The 23,255-nt window shown below is 31.8% G+C and overlaps 1 protein-coding gene across 4 annotated transcripts in view; it reads left to right on the top strand.

Annotated features, from left to right (window-relative positions):
* The window catches only part of LOC129942635 (probable sodium/potassium/calcium exchanger CG1090), a 93,131-nt gene that overhangs the window by 53,699 nt on the left and 16,177 nt on the right, over positions 1 to 23,255 (top strand). The window contains exon 1 of one of the 4 annotated variants that reach the window (XM_056051656.1): positions 19,688 to 20,163. The exons of 2 other annotated variants lie outside the window; for them this stretch is intronic. In XM_056051656.1, coding sequence (XP_055907631.1) covers positions 20,161 to 20,163 — 3 coding nt within the window. In that variant the 5' untranslated portion in view covers positions 19,688 to 20,160. Of the gene's footprint in view, positions 1 to 19,687; positions 20,164 to 23,255 lie in introns of those variants that run through there. One more of the 4 variants, XM_056051659.1, reaches the window with a different exon arrangement.

Here is a 23,255-nt window from a genome sequence, read left to right as displayed (position 1 = left end):
TGGGTGACTTGTGATAAATACATAAATAAATTGGGTGGCGCAACAGTCCGTTGTGAACCAGGGCCTAGTGACTTACAACTCTCAACCATTTCTGTGTGCGAGTACTGTTGTCAGGAATGGAAGGGACCTACAATTTTAGGCCGAATCCGAACGGCTAATTTGAGAAAGCACTTTTTCATGACAAGAATTACTCTTGAAGGATTTATCAATTCCTCGCAAGGTGGCACAGGCAGAGATTGAACCCAAGACCCCTTGCATGACAGTCCAACGCACTAACTCACTAACGGAAAAAGGCAACCGAGATAATGTTTCAATCGTTTGAGGAAGCATTGTGACAGAACCGTACTGTTTGTTTCAAAATGAGTATCGCGTTTTGTTGCTTTTTAGTGATCAAGTTGACTATCACTTTACATCTATGAAATTCGCCTATTTTGCTTATCATCCCAGATTTTGAGTTTGTTTATAATCCTTATCAACTTTTTGTTTCCAGGCCATTATTTTACAAACTATTGTTGTAAATATAGATTCTATGAATAAAATAATTAAAACCCGCACAATCCAGGATTTATAAAAGGTTTTGAGATTTGTATACCTTAAACAAAAACAAATTGCAATCGTTTTTAAAATCAAATCCCAATACATAGAGGAATTGAATGAGTGTGATCTTTAAATTAAATGAACATTTTTCTAAGTGATGTGTGACTCGAAAAAGAACTACTTAGAATCGAAATGTGATACATTAGACAATTTCGATCTTATCTCTTTATAGAATGATGAAAAATGAATGAAGAATTCAATCCACGCGTCAAAATACTAGATTTAAAAACCACCTTTGTATTTTATGCGACCAACTGCCAAGTAGTGTATTTTAATATTAATTGAAAAGACACATTCTAGCTACGATTCAAATGTTAGCCCGTATTTTCTAAAAACATTTAAATCTTCTTAAAGTCCCCTTTCTTTCAAGAGTCTTCAACATGAATTAAGCCTTTTTAAAAATAAAGGATTTATTTGCTATTGATCAGATAAAGAAAACACATTCCCAATATGATATCTAATAATATAGTTTTCAAACAAATATACCGAAATGAGCAAACCCCTTGCCGAATGTATTGGTTTTCCAGCAGGTTTCGCATTTGATTTGAAATTAAAAAAAAAAACTACACAAAACAAAACCGCTTGTGAAGTTCTGAGCATCTTTTGGATTGTGTCTCCATCTCACTGTGTTATAAATTGCACTAGTCCTCATGACATTTGTGAGTTTTTATTGATTTATGTCCTTCAAATTCGTTTTTTTTTCTTTGACACAAAATCAAAAGGACACCGCGCTGCATTACTGTCAACACTCTTGTCCAACATAGAGATGTGTGAAGAGCACTGCGACGTCCTTTTGTTGCAATCTTTCGCAAACAGATAGGCACAGAGGTTTTGTTTGTTGACTCTCAGGACATCATCCACCTTCACTCACATATTGGCCCAAGCGGTAATCTTCAAAAATATGTTACACCGATGCGATTGTCCTCTTAAGGGTTTTCCATTGGGACTCGGGGTTTTTTGTTAGATGTTTTTTTGGATATACATACAAAACAGATATATGAAGTCGTCCTACTCCTGTTGTCACATGGTTTATATTGGCAAATTTTCTTTGGCCACAATCAAGACTCGGTAAAATCTTTGATCGTGCGTCTTAAAACAACGTTGCCGCCAACAGTACCTGTTGTGAATTGAAAAGCGTCAGTATGTCTGGTATTGTAAGAGGAGTGGGTTTTTTTTCGGAATTTTGCAATACAATCAGTAGGCTATTCTTCTCGATGTGATTGGAACAAGTGATGGGAACCGACTTGATTAATATTGCTAATCAATAAATTAATCGTTATGTTTCTTACTCAAAGTATATTTAAAAATATGTATTGGTGATCCCAAATAAGGAAAAATCCTTATTTCAAGATCTACCCATTCGAAAAAATAGGTATGTGTTGGCTATACAACAGAATTCCTTCAGAACCGAAACAATTTTTTTTTCATAGAATTTCATTTCAAAAGAGCTTAATAGAACAATATCTCAACTGCTTCAGTTTCCTTAATAAAATGTGCGAAGAAATGTCTGGACAGTTTTCTGAAAAGCCAAACTGCGCGTTTTTTTATTTTTGAATGGTAATTTTCATTGGGCAAGATTATGACAATTTTCGGGTTCATTGCTATGTTACATTTTAGATTAGTTTGTACTTTTTTAGCGTATAAATTTATAAATTTAACGGCCAATTTTTTGGCAAAGTTATATTCTCAACAACTCGATTGAGTTCTAACTCATTTCCTCATGAAGTTTTTAAAGCGTAAGAACTCTTAATTTAGATCTATAGGGGGTCTAGGATATTAGAACTCTGCATAGAAATATTTTTACTTCTTTCAAAGACCTAATTTTTTAGAGTCATTCCGGTTTTGAATTTTATGTGCAATACTAAAATATTTTTAGAAAATACGTAAACATGGACGCCGGCCGGCTAAAAAGTAATAAATAGGACCTTCATAATGTAAAATGTTGTGGACGCTGACAGTTTCACATAAATGTTAGGATAAATCTGTTATAGAAGAAAAGACGCCAGTTTTAACTATAGGTATGTGCATGTGAAGAAATGTTCAAAAACACTAAACTTTATTTAGCAAGTAAGTAAGTCAACTTTTAGCAATACATATATGAATTTTACATTTTTCATCTCGACAATAATCTTTCTGAATCTACTGAACACACGACTTCTTGAAACTTTCAATATAATATTTCTTATCATTTAAATTGCACGCATCATACGATATATTAGGGACTCGAAACTAATTACTCTTGATCTTTATTCGATTAAGATGTTCAGTGCAAGACGAAAGACGAAAATATGTATGTATTTACATATATACATGTATACAATGTCAAAAAAAAAATAATTATAAATACAAAAAATCTTAAACAAAATCCAAAAAAAAGCTGGGATGCGACCCACACTGATAACTTCCCATCCCGTCTGTCGATTTGTCTTGCTTAAAAGTTTGTAGGTTTTCGTTTTGGGTTAAAAAAGTTGTTAGTTGACTTATTCTTACAAAACTTAAAATTATTAACAATATTTTTCAAATAAAAAATTATTTAGTTTGAAAATCTAGTTTTGTTAACGAGATTTTTGTTGAAAACATTTTTTTTACCAATTTTAGCAGCATTTCTTAAATTTTTTTGAGAGATATCCGAACATCAATTTTTACCAAATTTTGCGTACTACTTTGTGTAGATTTTAATTTTTTTATGAAAAAACGTTGGATTTTTATAAAAAAAAACTACTCAATATTGAAAACAATATCTTCTGTGAAATAAAAAGACTTTGAAGACATTATTTTTAATTTTTAAAAGCTTTTTGAGTCGTGAATGTTGTTTTTTTGTTAGGTTTTTATTTTTTGTAAAAAAACCTGTTAATTTTACTGAGTGTTGATAACAATATTTTTTAAAAGATAAAAGTAATTTAAAGCCAGTATCTCAAAGTTTTAAAAAGATATTTGAGTCAAAAATCAATTTTTACCAACTTTTATTAATTTTGTTGTTCGGGTTTTTATTTTTTTATAAAAAAACTGTCAATTCGATTTTTCTCAAAATTTTACCATATGTTTTTATTTTTTGTTGCACAAAATATTTTTTGAGATAAAATCATTTTGTATTCGTAATATTTACGAGGTGACAAATTTTTTTTCCAGTTTTTTTTTTGATTTATAAAAAAAACCGTCAATAGGATTTTTTTTTTCAAAAAATATAATTGTTTGACATCACGTTACAATTTATTGTATAAAATTTAATTCAAGTCTATCGTTTTTGGTTCGTAAGATATTTAGTGCTAACCAAAATGTTCACCTTTTTTTAAACTGCTATGGTAGCACCAGTTGCATGATGGTTAGTGCGTTGGACTGTCATGAAAGGGGTCTTGGGTTCACCTTTATTTAAAAAAAAAATAATTTGCGCGGGTACATCCTCTTACGAGGAATTGACAAATCCTTCAAGAGTAAATCTTGTCATGAAAAAGTACTTTCTCAAATTAGCCGATCGGATTCGGCCTAAAATTGTAGATCCCTTCCATTTCCATTTATTTGTGGTAAAAAAACCGCCACGGATTTTTCTTGAGAGCCCTTTCTGCATCTTTCTGCCTTACTATCTGTATAACAAAATTTATTTGAAGTCGATACCTCTTCTGGTTCTGGAGCTATAGAAAACGAAAAAAATCTTTTATTTTAAAAAATCAGACCCATTACAGTAACTTCCTATGAGAAGTTAATAAAACACGGAAGCACAAAGTGCGAATATCAAACCTATAGTATATTTCCGCCTCAACGAAAACTGACGATTTTTTTAAAATTTTATTTGTTAAATGTCAGAATTTTAACACAGAGCTATCTAAGGGGTGCTACAAAAAGGAAAAAAAAACACGTAAGATCTCAGTTCGATTCAACCGAGATATAAAAATTCTAGAACTCAAAAATGGTTTCGAACTGAGTTCCGTAGATAGGATTAGATGTGAAAAAATGCTCCAGTTCTAAATATTTTTAATATGACGTTCTATAGATAAACTCAGAATTACAAGATCGAGTTTTTTATTTATTTAAGAACTTCATCAAGAATTTTGGCGTAATTGGTGTAAAAGTCTTTGACCGAAAATCTAAGAAAAATACTTACATTCATATAAACATGATAGATAAAGATATTTACAAATTGAAATTTTGTAAATTTGTTATTAGGAGAATGATAAGCTTTGAAAACGTCGTTAAGGATTGCTTGAAAACAAAAGAAAAACAAATAATTCTCGTCTAGTAAAAAGTAAAACGATGAGAATTGGAACATTCTCATTGTAGCTTTTCTAGAATTTAGTTAGTTGTTATTGAAATACGACCTAGAAATTTTTAAGAGCCCTTTTGAATGGAAATTATTATAAAGGTCTTTCTAGGCCCTTTGATACATATGTTTCTGAAATTTCCGTATTCTCAGAAATATAAACAAACACTCATACAAATCTCTCACTTTTGCTATCAGAAACCTAATATTTAATTTATAAACAATTCCTTACCGCATTATGCAAAATGGACGAAAAGAAATGATAAAAGTTAACAAAATATAATAATTAAACCGTGAGCTTTACGTGACTTACGGATACGATCGTCAGTGTTTAACACTTGTTTTTCTTCCGAGATTTTCGGGAGGTCATATACCTAATACAACATGATTTAAAAATTATGGACTACTTAAAAAAAAAAGTTTTAATCTTTATAGTATTTCACTTAGTTTTCATAAAAAAAGTTACGAGCATGTTAAACGGTGATTTTTTAAGAGCTTGAGAACTTTTTAAAAAAAAAAACACATAAAATTTGCAAAATCTTATCAATTCTTTATTTGAAACGTTAGATTGGTCCATGACATTTACTTTTTGAAGATAATTTCATTTAAATGTTGACCGCGGCTGCGTCTTAGGTGGTCCATTCGGAAAGTCCAATTTTGGGTAACTTTTTCGAGCATTTTGGCCGGAATAGCCCGAATTTCTTCGAAAATGTTGTCTTCCAAAGCTGGAATAGTTGCTGGCTTATTTGTGTAGACTTTAGACTTGACGTAGCCCCACAAAAAATAGTCTAAAAGCGTCAAATCGCATGATCTTGGTAGCCAAATTACCGGTCCATTCCTTGAGATGAATTGTTCTCCGAAGTTTTCCCTCAAAATGGCCATAGAATCGCGAGCTGTGTGGCATGTAGCGCCATCTTGTTGAAACAACATGTCAACCAAGTTCAGTTCTTCCATTTCTAGCAACAAAAAGTTTGTTAGCGATCGCCATTCACCGTAACGTTGCGTCCAACAGCATCTTTGAAAAAATACGGTCCAATGATTCCACCAGCGTACAAACCACACCAAACAGTGCATTTTTCGGGATGCATGGGCAGTTGTTGAACGGCTTCTGGCTGCTCTTCACTTCAAATGCGGCAATTTTGCTTATTTACGTAGCCATTCAACCAGAATTGAGCCTCATCGCTGAACAAAATTTGTCGATAAAAAAGCGGATTTTCTGCCAATATCCAATAAAGTAAACTAAGTGCGAAACTTGGTCACAATCGCATTAATTGTTTGCTCACTTGGTCGATTATGTAGACCATAAATCGGACGTAAAGCGCGAAACACATTTCGAACCGAACACTGATTTTGGTAATAAAATTCAATGATTTGCAAGCGTTGCTCGTTAGTAAGTATATTCATGATGAAATGTCAAAGCATACTGAGCATCTTTCTCTTTGACACCATGTCTGAAATCCCGCGTGATCTGTCAAATACTAATGCATGAAAATCCTAACCTCAAAAAAATCACCCTTTATAAGCAGAGTTGCAGCAAGCCTTCGTGATGTAACAAAATAAATGATTAAGGATCAACTGCATGGGTACAACGAAAATTAAATCGTCGCTTATGTGAATTTATTAATATTTAATGAAAAGATTAAATCAACAGTTATCGTTTTCAGTAAAATTCCATTTCTTATCTTAAGACCAATGGGTAGATTTACATGCCTTAGCAGTGTTTCAAAAGCTAAAGTCGAATTGCTTAGACACCAAGGAGCTGATAAAATTGATTGAAGTTTTAATGTCTTTTATTTTTACTTAAAACATAAAAATTCGTACAGAAGTAAAACAATAAATTGGCATAAATGCAAGTCGCTCAACAGTTTTAAGAGTTATTAAACATCGAGCCATCTTAAACATAAGAAAAACCGATACTTGACGAAAAACGGAAATAATGTGATAAGAATTTTTCATAGCTCAAATAAGCTAGACGAAATAAAGGGGTCGACCACGATATCTAAAAACTAATTATCTAGAAAGTAAAAATCTCGAAAATATGTAGATAGAGTCTTTCGAGATTTTTGTTAATTTTGGATTTTTGTGAATTCGGGATTTTTGCGTTCTAGATAATAGTTTTTTATTTTCGAGATTTTCAGTATTCTAGATTTCGTCATGATCCCAAAATAAAAGTATCACGAAAAGTAGACGAAAAGTTATTTAATTTCGATAGCTCTAATTATGGGTATACCTTTTATTTCCACGATTAGAGGGGATACAATAGTTTTTAAAGCTTTATCAAAGACGTTAAGGGTGTGTTGTAATATGAAGAGCTGTTATTATGGAACACTTGACATTGAGGTCGTTACATCAAAAATTACTGCAGCTGGGTAAAAGGGAATCTTGGTTAGAAATTTTAATAAATATTCTAATTCTGAAAAGCCCTCAAGAGAAAATAAAAAAAAACGGTTCATTAAATATGACATAGTAGGACAGTTAACCCAATTGTGTGTTTTTCATAACAAAAGAAATTATTAATAGAGAAAAATAAGTCCGTTAACTACAAAATTCATTGCTCATATTGAAGGTGTTAAACGAGTGTAGTTGTATCTATTTACTAGGTGTAATGAAGTTCACGGGTAACCTTATCACTGTTCTTAGCTAACTTTGTAAAATGGACGCAAACAAATACTCTAACGAAATAAAAGAAAAAAAATTATGAAAGAATATAGAAGTGGAAGGAGTCAAACTAAAATATCGGAAAAATATTCCATTCCAAAATAAATGATATGCCCAATAATACAATTTTACAAATCCAAAAAGTCATTCCAAACCATCCATAGAGGTGGCAGACTAAGAAAAACAACAAAACCACATGAGTCTGCTATAATAAAATCAGTTTTATGTATATCATCAAGAGAAAAACGAACCCAACTCTACCTGAATGTAAGCACGAGAGCAATTCGGAGACGAGCTGTTGATGGTTGACTACAATCTTTCAAAGCTGTAAAAAAGCCTTTCATTTTCACCAAAAACAAGCTGGCGAGATTAAAATTTCCTCATGACTACATCAGCTGGACCGTTAGAATTAGGAACCTATTCTTTTCAGACGAGATTCAATTTCAAAGGTTCCAATGGTTTTCGTCGCGTTCGCCAAAACGACACTTAATCCGCTGTGAAACGCGGAAGAGGCAATGTAATAGTGTGGGGATGGATGGATGGTCAGGGCATGGACTGGGACTGATTCACCAAATAGATGGTGTAATAGATCGTTTTATATATCGCAGCAGTTTACCAAGTATAATTCTGCATTACAGGATCGGTTGCCGCTGAAATTTATATTTCAGCAGGGCAACGACCCAAAGCACACGTCCAATACGGTTAAGACACGGTTTCAAGAAAACCGAATTGGCGGGTCACAATGTCCAAAACAGTATCCAGATCTGAACCCCATAGAAAATCTAAACGACTTGTAATGACTAATTGCAAAAATAAATATAATCTGTTTGGTCAAATTAAATTGGCTTGGGAAAGTATCCCAAACAGCATAATAAACAATTTAATTGTCTCCAATCCTTGAAGATGTGCTGAAGTGATCCAAAACAAGGGGTTTTGCTACCAAATACTAGAAATATTTTAGTAAGTTTAAAAGACAAATGTAATTTTTAAATTTACTTTTGTTTTGGCCAGCTTAACATTGGACTAATTGTAATAATTGTACTATATTTAATGAATTTCTACAAAAAACGTTTTATTTAATTCTCACTTCAATATTTGAATTCTAAAGTTGTTTTTTAATTATTTAATAATCAAGGCAAATAAAGTTGCTGTTGTTTTGGCCAACACTGTACATTACAGGTCTGGTATTTCATTAACAACTTTATTTAAAAAAAATCATGAATGTAAATACGTAGGTACATAATAATCAAATCGTTGGATGCCTGCGAATTCAAAAACATTTTATCTCAAAAACCCGACGCGATAGATTGAGTTGTCTTTGAAATTATACCTATCGAAACCCTTCGGAAAACTATAACTTAATTTTAAGTTTCAAAACCTTGTTCACACTATTTCACCAAATAAAGAAAAACGCTCAATTTTACTTAAAGCTATCTTAAGTTTAAAAAAAATCTTAAATTTTACCTAAATTTAGCACAAGTAAATAAGAAATTTTGGATAGTGTAAAATAAATACAGTCTTACTGTAATTCTAAAATAAAATTTAATAAGTCTTAAATATACCAACATTTGTGAATGAAAATCAAGAAATTCGCAACGCTGATTAAAACCCAAATCGATTATATTCGCTTCTTCATCTTTTTCTAGGCAGCGAAAGGTTCCAATACCTATTATTTCGAAAACTATTTAAAATTGTTATGAATCTATCCTGAATCTTCTACCATCGTTTAATATACCAAAAGAAATCTCTTAACCACCGAAAGAAACCAAATTCCTTACACAATCTTCATGGACATTATTGTTCTCTAACTGAAATGTTTTTCTTCTATTATTATGGTTGTCAATAAAAACCACTCCAAAAAGAAATGATATCCCTAATTAATAGCTCTCAATGTGACGCAACAAAAGTGCATTCATACGAAGGTACGTTTAAGGACCCGTCTCGATCGCAAAGGTGTCAAAAAGTGCAAACCACAAAAGACATCCAGATGTCCGTGAATTTATATACTCGTACCATAGATACGAGTATGTGATGCGACTGCGGTTAAGATTGGGAAAAATACGTTTTGATATCTTTCTATGTGAATATTTTGTATATAAAATGATAACAATATCACAACTTATATGTGAAACCATTATTAAATTTATTTATATATGTATTTGTATGGAAAAGTTGACTTTGCGACTTGGAACGAACGGAGAGAATCCTATTCATTGCATATATGGATGGTATTTCTTTTGACGCTGGAGGATAATAGGCGCAGCGTCCGTCCGTTCGTCAGCATTCAAGGGTATCGTTACACCCTTATTTTTATTTGTTTTCAACCCAAGTGGCTTGTATCGCTTATACTTCCGCAGAATTGGCACACAAAAGGTGAAGAAGGGTGGAAATTATTGTTATTTATGATATGGGTCTTTTGTTATAAATGTTGACATGTCGGTTTGCTCTTTCAAATGTCTTACTATTAGATTAGAGCTAAACAGATTGTTTGGGTCTTGTATATGTATCTTTTGATATTTTAGCATTTATCCCTTTCGACACTCAGGTTTCTAATTTGTATAAATATAAGTACGATCATTTACAATAACATGGCGTCTTTTAAGAAGTTTTATTTTTTTTTATTTGAAGATGAAGAAGAAGATGGCAAACAATTTTGTATAATTATTATTATACGAGTATTAATATTCGTTAGAATAATTTAATTTTATGAGATTTGTATGAGACTTTTGAAAAGACCACTTTTATAGGCAGTGGTTAAAGAAAAGAAGTCGAACATTCAATTTGAGCAGTGAGAAATAATCTGATTTTTACAAAAACAAGATTATACGTAAGTCAAACATACCTTGGTACTAAAACTCTCTTTCACTCTTTTCTCAAACTCTTTTGAAATTAAATACATTGGGTGATCAGAGTTAGATAAACAAAAGAAAATTGTTGAATAAGGGTCACATAACAATCAACAAATCAATTAAAACTAATTACAAAAGTCGTGATTCAAACGTAGCTTCTTTTCACGCACTATGCGATACTAATCACCCAAAGACTAAACCTAAGTCGGTGAAAATGTGAAAACAAAAAATTAAAGAGAGTCAAATTGTAACTGATGTCGTTAGGCCTTTGCCTTCTGTGAGAAGTATTTACACGTTCTGAAAACGTCAATCTACCACCAAAATTATGCGATTTGACACAAAATAATCCTCGAACTGTAGACGGATTAAAAATTACATAACATATATATTTTTAATTCCTGCTAATAAATTAACTACAATTCTTAATAAAAGTAACGACATTGTTCTTATTAGAACTAGATTATTAATCTTTAACGAACAACTTAAATAACCTAAGTTAAACTTTGAGTATTTTGAGTGGAACAAAAAATCTTGCAGGATTCTTAATATTTTTTCAAAGATTTCTTAGACGAAAAATGTTTGCAGCCGATTTCTCAGTAAGCCATTTTGGGCATCATTTTTATGAAAAAACGGACTGTTGGATTTTTATATAAAATTTACTGAATATCGAAAACAATATTTTCTGTGAAATAAAATAAGTTTGAAGCCAATATTCAAAATTTTTGAAAAGATATTTGGGTCGAAAATCAATTTTAACCAACTTTTATAAATTTTTTTTTAGGTTTTTATTTTTTGCAAAAAAACTGTCAATTCGATTTTTTTCAAAATTTGTCATAATGTTGAAAACAATATTTCTTATAAGTAAAAATTAGTCAGAAGCTATTATATAAAATTTTTGAAAAGATATTTGAGTCGAAAACCATTTTTTACCAACTTTCGTTAATTTTTTTTCGGTTTTCAATTTTTTGTAAAAAAAACTGTCAATTCGGTTTTTTTCAAAATGTTACTGAATGCTGACAACAATATTTTTTGGAAGATAAAAGTAAATTAAAGCCAATATAACTTTTATTATTTTTTTTTTAGGTTTATATTTTTTTGTAAAAACAACTGTCTACTCGATTTTTCTCAAGATTTTTCAAAATGTTAAAAACAATATTTCTTATAAGTTAAAATAAGTTTGAAGCCTAAAGATAAAAAAGAATTTGGATCGATATTCAATTTTTACTAACTTTGAGTAATGTTTTTTTTTAGATTTTTATTTTTTATAAAAAAACTGTCAATGAGATGTTAAAAACATTATTCTTCGTTGCACAAAATTGTTTTGGAGATGAAATCATATTTTAGTCGTAAAATTTTGGAGGTGACAATTTTTGTTTTAGGTTTTTTGATTTATAAAAACACCGTTATATGGATTTTTTTTCAAAAAATATACATGTTTGATATTACGTTACAATACATTATATAAAATTTAATTCAAGTCTTTAGCGTTTTCGGTTCGTAAGATATTTAGGGTTAACCAAAATTTTCACCTTTTTTGCAAACTGCTATGGTAAAAAAACCACCCATGCAATTTTCTTTAGAGCCCTTTCTGCATCTTTCTGCTTTATTATCTGTATAACAAAATTTATTTGAAGTCGATATCTCTTCTGGTTCTTGAGCTATGGAGGAGGAACAAAACGTCGCGAACGTATGGACGTACGGACGTACAAACGTACGTTCACACGCACGCACAGACATCTTTCTAAAAATCTTTTATTTCGACTCTAGGGACCTTTGAAACGTCGAGAAATGTCAAAATTTTCAATTTAAAAAATCGGACCCATTACAATAACTTCCTATGGGAAGTTAATTTAAGGTTTTTAAATGTCTTTAAAAATTTCGGACTTAATTTTTGTTTAATTATAACTTCCTATAGGAAGTTATTGTAATTGGTACGATTTGTCGAAATAGGAATTTTGAAATTTCTCGAAGATTCAAGGTCCCTACAATCAAAGTAAGATATTTTTAGAGGGATGTCAGTACGTTATCTACTAACGGTTTTTTTTTTATAGATCGAAAAAAAACTGAAGAAAAACTAATTGTCACCTCAAATATTAAAAAAAAAAATATGTTATCTTCAAAATAATTTTGGGTAACTAAAAATAACTTTTTTGACATCTGGTAAAATGTAAAATTTTAAGCGAAATCGTATTGACTTTGTTTATTTTCACGAACTTTCACTTTTTAGACAAGTTTGGATGCTCATTTTTGAGCAGTTTACTAGTTAGCTAAATAAGTACACGTTAACTCAAAACGTTAACTCAAAACGTTAACTCAAAACCTGCATGGTTCAATAAAAGCCTTTGTAACTTTAGTAACAAAAAAAACATAGCTTATAAGCTTCTCCAAATGTTACCTAATAACTCTTTGGCTAAAGACAAGTATATTCGTCTTGAAAGGGAATTCAATATTCTTAACAAGTTTCTATATAAAATGTATATTATCTCAGTTGAAAGTAGTGTAAAAGTAAACAGTAAGTGCTTTTGGACGTTCATTAAAAACAAAAAAAAAAACAGTGGAATTCCAAAAAATATGCAGTATAACGGTTCTACCTATTCCGATTTGACTACGATTTGTAATTTGTTTGCTGAATGTTTTGAATCAAACTATGCAAGTACCATTGATCACCAACAATCTGTTTATGACAACGACAATTCGGTTACCGCGATATATGTTGGAAGATTAGTTATTAGCAAGTCTGAAGTTGAAGAAGCACTTTTAAATGTTAATAATGACAATCGTCCGGGTCCAGATGGAGTGGCTCCAATAGTCTTAAAAATGTGTGCTGCAGTACTCTCTGAACCTCTTTCTTATATTTTTAATCTCTCTCTTTCTAAAGGTGAATTTCTTTCTGAATGGAAAAAATCTTTCATAATTCCTATTCATAAAGCAGGGCCCAAACAGGAAATATCTAACTACCGTCCAATCTGCAAACTGTCGACCATTCCAAAACTTTTTTAAAAACTTGTGTGTGATAAGTTTTCATTTTTGCTTAAGGAAGAAATATCGCCTTTAAAGCATGGCTTTGTATCGGGCTGGTCGACAACTACTAACCTTTCTATTTTCACAAACTATGTTCTCAATAAAATTGGGGCAGGGTATCAGGTTGACGTCATCTATACTGACTTTGCAAAGGCCTTTGATAGAGTCAGCCATACTATTCTACTGAACAAACTATCAAACATTGGTTTTCATTCAAATATTTAGCAATGGTTGAAATCTTATCTTATAGGACGCATTCAATTTGTTTCCATTGGTGATGTTCTCTCTAATCCGGTACATGTGTCATCAGGAGTCCCTCAAGTTAGTCACCTGGGACCCTTAGTCTTTCTTATTTTTAATGACATGCCAGATATTTTTTATAATTCTCTAAGACTTTTATTTGCTGACGATCTTAAGTTTTATAGATGCATACAACAAACTGATGATTGCCTCCTCTTGCAAGAAGACCTTAACAAGCTTATTGAATGGTGCAAGAAAAATCAATTATCTTTAAATGTTTCAAAATGTCAATGTTTTTCATTCTATCGTTCTTACTGTCCTACTTTCTTTGAATATAAAACTGGCAGTAGTGTTCTTGAAAGAGTCAATGAAAAGAAAGATCTTGGTGTTGTTTTTGACTTCAAACTCAATTTTATCAAACATGTTGAATATATTGCTGCCAAAGCTAACTCCATGCTTGGTTTATTAAAAGAAATTCAACAGACTTTTCAGACCCTTATACTATTAAATCTCTTTTTTGTGCGTACGTAAGATCTATGTTAGAATATTGTTGTGTTGTTTAGAACCCATACTATAGAATTCATTCATTAAGAATTGAAAGAGTGCAAAAGAATTTCACTAGGTTTGTTGTATGGAAACTTGGATGGAATATTGAATCTCCTTCATATGCTACGAGATGCAAACTTATCGGTTTAGAGTCACTTGAAAATCGACGTAAAATCTTCTCTGTTTTATTTATTCGTGATATTCTGTAGCATCATATCAACTGCCCATACCTTCTATCTTTAATTGAGTTAAATATTCCTTCTCGTCAACTCAGAGATTATGATCTACTCCACGTAAGTTACCATAGGGTTAATTACGCAGTTAATGAACCTATAACTCGCTGTGTTAGGGAAACCAATTCTGTCTCTAATGTAATAGACTTTGATTTCCATTTTAATAGAGTCACCTTAAAAAATAAACTTGTGTTCCATTTCCTAAATATTGATTGAAATGTCTTTATTTATTTACTATTTATTTATTATTTTCTTTGTTTAAATTTTAATTTTAAGTAGTCTGTATGGATGATTAGTGTAATCTCTGTTTGATGAATAAACTAAACTAAACTAAATAAAAGGAAAGTTTTAAAATTGTATACCCCCTTAATAAATTGTTGAATATTTAGCAAATCGCTAACTAATTGGTTTTCAAAATATTACTGATAATTTTTAATTTCCTATAGGAAGATTTTGTAATGGGTCCGATTTGTCAAATTGAAAATTTTGACATTTCTCGACGTTTCAAGGTCCCTAGAGTCGAAATAAAAGATTTTTAGAAAGATGTCTTTGCGTGCGTGAGTAAGTACGTTCGTACGTCCGTACGGTCGCGACGTTTTTACGTCGTAAATAGCTTAACAACCAGAAGAGATATCGACTTCAAATAAATTTTGTTATACTGATAATAAGGCAGAAAGATGCCTCAAGAAATTGCATGGCTGGTTATTTTACCATAGCAGTTTAAAAAAGGTGAACATTTAGGTTAACCCTAAATATCTTAGGAACCAAAAACAACCTAAATTAAATTTTATATAATATATTGTAACGTGATACCAATTAAGGGTTTTTTTTTATTATTCCAAGAAACTGAAAAAAAAAAAATTTTTTCACCTCAAAATACAAAACGATTTTATATCCAAAACAATTTTGTGCAACGAAAAATAATGTTTTTAACATCTGGTAAAATTTTGAGAAAATCGAATTGACAGTTTTTTTTATAAAAAATAAAAACCTAAAAAAACATTACTCAAACTTGGTACAAATTGAATTTCGACTCAAATATACTTTTAAAAACTTGAGATAATGGCCTTAAGCCTATTTTATCTTATAAGAAATATTGTTTTCAACATTCAGTAAAATTTTGAGAAAAATCAAATTGACTGTTTTTTTACAAAAAATAAAATCCTGAACAAAAGTTGGTAAACATTAATTTTCGACTCAAATATCTTTTCATAACTTTGGGATATAGGCTTTAAACTACTTTTATCTTTTAAAAACTATTGTTGTCAACATTCAGTAAAAATTTGAGAAAAATCTAATTGAAAGTTTTTTTTTTAACCCAACATAAAAACCTACAAACTTTGACACTGTTCTTATTAGAACTAAAGTTTTAATATCCCAGCTATTGGAATTAACGAAAAGACTTTAATAACTTAAGTTAATTACTTTTTAACTAAAGCTAAAGTTCAGGAGAACATGTTTTCTTTTAAGAATGACGCATCATGCAAAATGCAATTTCACTTTAAAAAATACAGTTTTTCTTTAAAATATGCCTAAAGTTGGGATTGCTGGTGCTAAAATGCTGGACGCAGTGAACACCCGCACACGTGTAATAGTTGGAACTCTTGGGAGTTAAAAAATGGAAGTGGATGTTCTTAACTACTTAACATAGTTTCATCTTTAAAAATCTCACTGATATCTAAAAGCACTTTGAGGTATTTTAATTGAAACCAAATATTTCGCTTAATTGTAATATTTTTTTGAAAATTTCTTGACATAAAATGTTTGCATCCGAACAAAATTACTAATTCAAAACTGAAAAGTTTTTAAATGGTTTTAACAAAATTCGGACTGCAGTTTTGTTAATAATTTGTTTTTTTTTCTATACACGAAATGACTTCACAAACAGAATTAAAAAAAAAGACATGTTCCACCAAATGACAGTCCCTCCGCAAAAGTGAAATTAATATCTCAGTATAAAATATTGTTTAAGGAAACTGGTTTAATGTACAACAACTTTCTTCGGTGTGAAGCGATAACCAGACATTACGTTCAAAAAACAGGTCGTATCCCATCAAGTTAAAAGGTGATAAATGTCAAATTGTTTGAATACTTAAATTTATTCTTCTCAACATTAATACTATTTTTAGCCCTTATTCTCAAAAACAAATTCCTATTATGAAGTAAATATTGATAGAAATACAAATACATGCAAACATGCACGAAATTTAAAGTCTTTTACTAATGTCACGTATTTTTTCTAAAAAAAAATCATATGCATAACTTGCTCCTTCTGTCAAAATTGACAAATCAAATCAAGTGCACTTTAAACCTAACGATAAAAGCTTTTTTGTATAAAGTTTAAGCACTAATCTCTTTAATTTTATTTTATTCTTGTTTGTTACTTTCGAAAATTGAAACATCCTGAAAGGAAACAAATACTCAAACACCCCCCAAATGAATGAGGGCCAAGAATAAGCATTATGTGGAGGTTAAAGCCTTTTACACAAAGCTTTAATCTCACTTGGAAAAGCCAAGTGAAAAGTGTATATGTATAAATATAAGACAAAATTTTCTCTTCCGCAATATTATAGAGTATCGAAGTGTATGTGGGAGTACGTTATGTACGCATGAACGGGAGAGGGTAGGTTTTACTAAAGTGGAAGTGCACTGTATCACCTTTGGTGTAGTACTTTATTAGGGACCGGATTTTACTTCAGTGATACTATGAGAGATGATGTTATTAGAAAATGTATCTTGTTCACTGAGTTTTAAGGTCAGTTAGAAAATCGCTCATTTGATTTTAGGATACTCTCTCTGTTTTTCTAAATCTGTTTTGGAAGTAACTAAAAACTCAAAAATTGCGCAAGAACATATCATACCTATAAACTGCTTTTAAATAAAACTGTGGTTACAATTCTATAATAATTCAAGTTTTCAAGCTGAGGTTTAAGGACCAAGTCTGATCTATCTCAAAATGGATGTCCGGAATCTAAGTATTTGGTAAAATTTCTAAGTTGTACCAACTTAGAAATCTGAAAGACTTCACTGTCACATTTAAACGCTGTTACAGAATTTAAGTTTATGATTATCGACGGAAACTAAATGAAAATTTTTGCATTTTGTTTTTCTTTGGATGGTGATGACTCTTTACTTTTCTTAAGAGCTTTGTTTTTATCCCCCATAATTATTTTATTTCGCTACATGTTGGTTTAAAACAGATAGGGAAGCATGTCCGTAATTTGTATTTTATTAGATTACAATTAAATGAAACGTCAAAATTATTCGCCTCATAAGATTCAATGATTTCAGTTGAACAGGGAATTGGTTTATAGATGTCAAGTTGCAAGTTTTATTTGCTTTTATGAATTGAGCTTATACTCTCATTAGAATATGTTAATTGAAATGTTACTAATACATATATGTATACGTTTAACAATAATTTATAAAAAAAAACTTTTAATCCAATAAAATAAGGATTGCCCATTGGAGTAAGATATATTAAGCTGACAATTTTTTTACACCTTCCCTATGGTGTTCTAAATATTATGTTAAAAGTTCAATTTTTTTTGCTATTTATTTGTCACCAAAAACTTGTTCCTTGCCTTCTTCCCTCTATCTCTGAATTTGTTAAGCGCATAAAATAACTTGTTAGGCTAAATTTTAGAACAATGTTGCTTGACAGTTTTAGAAAGGTGTTAAAAGTATTGGAGATATAAAAAAACTGAACTAATAACAAAAGTCACGAGATTTTAGAGAATTTTTACGAAATATACTAAATATCATTCCAAGGTTGACTCTTCTACTAGCCTAATTTTACTGGACCATCAAGAATTTAAAAGTTAAGAAACTATACCCATTAAACCATTTGTATAAATAATAACAAAATATTAGAGGCGTTAGTCCCTGAAGCTTGTGCTATATAATTAATATTACCATTGTAATTATTTATGTTATTATATTGCTAATAAATAATAATAATAATGATAAAAGTTTAATAATTGCAACGTATTTTTTTTATAATAAACGGACACTCAAGAGGTTATTAATACCCTTAACATGTTTGAAGTTTAAACACAGTGCGAGCGGTAAAAAAAAGAATCTCTATACTTGACAGTACGTTCGAAATTGAGCTGAAGGTTAAACTGATGTACATTTCTAGAAGTACGAGTACTATGGCTGAATTTTTTGAGGGGGAGAATGTTGAACACTGTGTAAAAAAATATCTGTAGAACAGCGAAAGTCATAAAACATTGCGGCGGTGTTCAAGTGACTTAATTGTTTCCTTTATAGTTATATTGCCTATCATTTTCAAAGCTCTTTTTTGTATCCTGTCCAAAATACTTAAACTTGTTTTAGGGGCACCTGCCCAATATGTGAGTTATATTCAAGTTTTGGCCAAAAGAAGGCTTTGTAAATTACAGCCAGATCAGAAGAGGTGAACAATTTCTTGCATCGTCAGAGAAATCTTAAGCACCTAGCAGCATTTTGGCAATATCGAATACGTGAATATTCGATAATTGGTGATCTATGATTCATACCGAGTACTGAAAGTTGATTAGTTTCCGTGATGCAAGTGCCGCTCATGGATAGCGGCATCGGGGGTAGGTTACGCTTTAACGACAGGAGACAGCATTGAGTTTTCGAAGCATTAAATTCTACACGGTTTTTGATTCCCCATTGTACAATGCTGTCGAGATCAGAATTTAATGAGCTTATCATACGCTGCCATTGAAGTTCCACATCCGAAGGTCAAGGATGAGAATCTAAAAACGAATATGAAAACCTGAGGATACTGTCATCAGGGAAACAATTTAGTGAGTTAGAAGTTTCAGACAAAAGATCATTTATAAAAATAAGGAAGAGCGTTGGAGACAAAACGGAGCCCTGGCTCACACCAGCGTTTATTTTGTGAATATCAGATTTGAACCCGTCCAACACTACTTGAATTGAACGGTCCGATAGGTAATTTCTAACCCAACGAAGAAGGGATTCATCTATACTAAAGAAACGCATTTTCGATAAGAGATCTTGGTGCCAAACTCTATTAAATGCTTTTGAAATATCAAGTGCAATAATCTTATTAAAAAGCATAACAAATCTTAACTTTTAGTTTTTCATCACTTTAATTCTTGCTCGCAACCCGAACCCTACCTTCTCTGAGCTTATTTCATTAAAGAGAACCTTAACACAAGTTGGTGTTTGTATAATTTGTGGTCTTCTTGTGTCGCACGGAAGAATAATATCGAAAAGCTTAAAATAAAAATACGAAAACTAAGAGCACTACCTCATCATCATCATCACCATCCAACCAGAGTGTATATTGGGAGGCGAATAAAATAACCAAACGAAAATTCAATGAAAAGGTTTTTCCATTTCTCGTCGCTAGCTCTGTCTTTATTTTAAGTGTTGTGCTGTGACAAACTTCTTCTTCATACATACATATTAAATTTAAATAATATAAAATTAAATATTTAATTGATATCTCCAAATCTATAAAACTTAGAAAGTAGAACTACAAAAGAAGAAATGAAGCTCTTTTAGGAGTTTTCTCAGAATTCATAATCATCCTTTTTATTTTTTTATTTTTTCTCAAAACTCCTTCCTATAAAAGTCCAAATTTGAAAAGTGCAAAGTGTATCTACATATAGTGTGTTAGTGTTGTGAGTGAAGTGAAAAAATTTCCTGAAGCCTATATAAAGAAGGGCCTTGTAGCCAAGAAGTCTACGAGTAGAGCTATCTATTTCTTTTTCCTTCTCGAGAAAATATCAAAAAGAAAGAAATGGTAAAAATTATCTCTTTTATATTTTTCTTATTTATAAATAAATAAATTGAATGATCCCTCAAGACCGTTTGAATCCTTGCACTATCCTGTATCCTATTTATAAAGATGGGGGTGCATTGAATTTGTGTGTTTTTGAATTTTGCAAATCCTCCGTTTTCAGTTATTCAACTTATTTTTTTTTTCCGGATGATGTAAGGAACATCAGTGATGATGATGGGTATGGAAAGAGATATTCGAGTGGGAGTCAAAGGACCTAGGACCAACAAAAAAAGGATCACATTTGGAGGGGTGGTCAATTGAAGAAAAATGTTATATGACAGATATAAGTTTTGCCGTTCAGTTCAAACTGTGAAATATAGTGTGAGATGGAAAATCGTAAATCGATATTTTGAGTGAATGAATGGAAGGAAGGCGAAGCTGAAAGCATGGCACCATGATGGGCGGTTAATCCCCCCCACGCCTTTCAACTGTACTCCTTTTAAATGGGGGTCGGTCGGTCGGTTGGCACGTAATTTTGTGTAGTAAATGATGGCAAAAAGAGGAAAAGCTGATAAAAATTACCACCGAAGAGCGAGGCAAGAGCGAATGCTTAAGCAAACAACAATAATATTTATTGTTCTCTTTAATAAAAAAGAAAACAGGATTTGTGATGGGAAGAAATGGAAACTGCGCCAGAAGAAGGTTGAAGGGGTGGAGTGATTCTTTGGAGAAAAATATTACGAGAAAAAAGAAACCCATAAGACTACATTTAAAGTAGTTGTGCCGTCGTTGTCGTTGTTGTCGTTGTCGTCGTCTTCGTCGAAGTTGACGTTGTCGGTGATTTCCTCAGCAAAATAGTTTATTCATCCACACCACACATTTATTTATATTATTTCTTTTGTTTCTCGGTTGGGCTTTTAAATTCGCTCTAAAGGGGTGTCAAGTTACATTACCGCCGCGCCGCCACCACCACCACCATCGCCGTCGTCGTCTTTTTGAACCTCTACTTCTCCAAGTTATACCAGCTACCGCTACCTGATGGGCCTAGGATGACTTGTGACTGCATCTTGATGTGGTGGTTAATCTAGTCGTCTTAGTTGTTGCGTATTAAGAGGATTGGATTTTAATATTTTTGCTTTTATCGTCATCGCCGTTGTTGTCGTCTTCATCATCCTCATCATCGTCGTCGTCGTCGTCAACTTGAAAACAGTGAACCCTTGTTCCTTCAAGTTTTGAGCTCTTAAGGTGTGCTTTTATTTTGTTTTGAAGGATCAAGGAAGTGTTGTTAGCATTTTTTGTATAAATATTATTATTAGCTGCTGTTTAATTAGGCACTAAGTATGAGTAATTAAACCCAAGTGTATGTAACTCAATCGCTGAACAATTCATAGTGAGAATATTAAATAACGTCAGGTAATGAACTGATACAAAATAACGTCATTCATGTAACTTTGCCTTCATGTGGAAATACTGTAGACAGATTTAGATGTGGATCATTAACTTATAATAATTAAAATAACGTCTAGAATTATTGTGATAGTATAAAATTAATGAAGCTAACTTAAGGTTTTTTGGAACGCTTTAGAAAAAAGTTTTAAAAAAGAATTAGTTTTCTATTTACCGAAATTGTTTTTATTTTAAATTCCTATTAAATTTAAGTTAATATAATATGATACATTTTTGTGTACACGCAAACATGTTTACTTGCGGCTGCGGTAAAAAATACCACCACAAATGCAGAACATCATCGACTTTATAAAGTGAAAGAAATGATTTGTGAGTTCAGATACAGCCGGCTCCTGTTGAATAAATGAGTTTCTTAGACTTTTTATAAAAAAAAAAAAAACTCAACCTATTGCTGAAGGTATGTCAAATTCAATCCATTTTTGAAGATATGTTAAAATTTCAAGGCATTTTCCATGGCTTCTAACACTCGTACTGTGGCAAGAGTTCTTAAAAATCCCAACATTCCTAAATCCGCTGGTTCAGATGGTATCCCCGATTGTTCTGAAAAGGTATTCTTCGTCGCTGGAAAAAACACTGCATAAGCTTTTTCATCTGTTCTATTCCTCAGGTCTCGTTCCGAGCGAATGGAAAACTGCATTTGTCCAGCCTATTCTCAAAAAAGGCGAATCTTCCTCAACCTTTTAATTACGGACCGATTGCACCTACGTCCCGTCGTTCCAATGTCATGGAAATGCTGATTAATTATCAGCTCAAGAAATATCTTGAAGATCGAAAGCTTCTTAATGACCAACAATACGGCTTTCGTAGCAAAAGGTCCACTGGTGATCTCATGGTTCATTTAACCGAACAGTGGAACAAATCTTTACATCGTTTTGGAGAAAGTTTGATTTTTGCACTTGATATTTCAAAAGTATTTGATAGGGTTTGGCATCAGACTCTCTTATCGAAAATGCGTGCTTTCGGTTTTCATGAATCCCTGCTTCATTGGATTAGTAATTACCTTTCGGATCGTTCAATACAAGTAGTATTAGAAGTTTGAAAACCATAAAATTAATGCTGGTGTGCCCCAGGGCTCTGTTTTATCTCCAACACTCTTTATCATTTTTATTAAAGATCTCCTGTCTGCAACTTCTAATCCAATACATTGTTTCGCTGTCGATAGTACTCTTAGCTTTTCATAATCCTTTTCTTCGGATGTGGAACTGCAACGACAAAATTTGATAACCTACTTGAATTCCGACCTAAACAGCATTGTACAATGGGGAATAAAAAATCGCGTGGATTTTAATACTTAAGTTAAATGTTAAAGTTAATGTTAAAGCGAGATATACCCCCTCGCCATTATCCATAGATGGCACTTGCGTCGAGGAGACTGAACATCTCAATTTTCTCGGTATGTGTATCACCAACCTTTTGTGGAGCGGTCACATACGCGATGTTGCCAAAAAAGCCGCAAGATGTTTGGGTTTTCTAAGGTGATGCAAGAAGTTTTACTCCCCCTCTGATCTACCTGTTATCTACAAGACTTATATACGTCCAAAGCTTGAGTATAAATCCCATATCTTAGGTGGTGCTCCTGCAACTTACTTAAGTCTCTTTGACAGTATTGAACGTAGAGCATTTAGATTGATTGGTGATATTACCAT

This window comes from Eupeodes corollae, chromosome 1 (assembly GCF_945859685.1).
Source record: "Eupeodes corollae chromosome 1, idEupCoro1.1, whole genome shotgun sequence".
Taxonomy (NCBI): Eukaryota; Metazoa; Arthropoda; class Insecta; order Diptera; family Syrphidae; genus Eupeodes; species Eupeodes corollae.
Note: the sequence above shows the minus strand (reverse complement) of the source record. Positions and strands in the feature narration are given on the sequence as shown.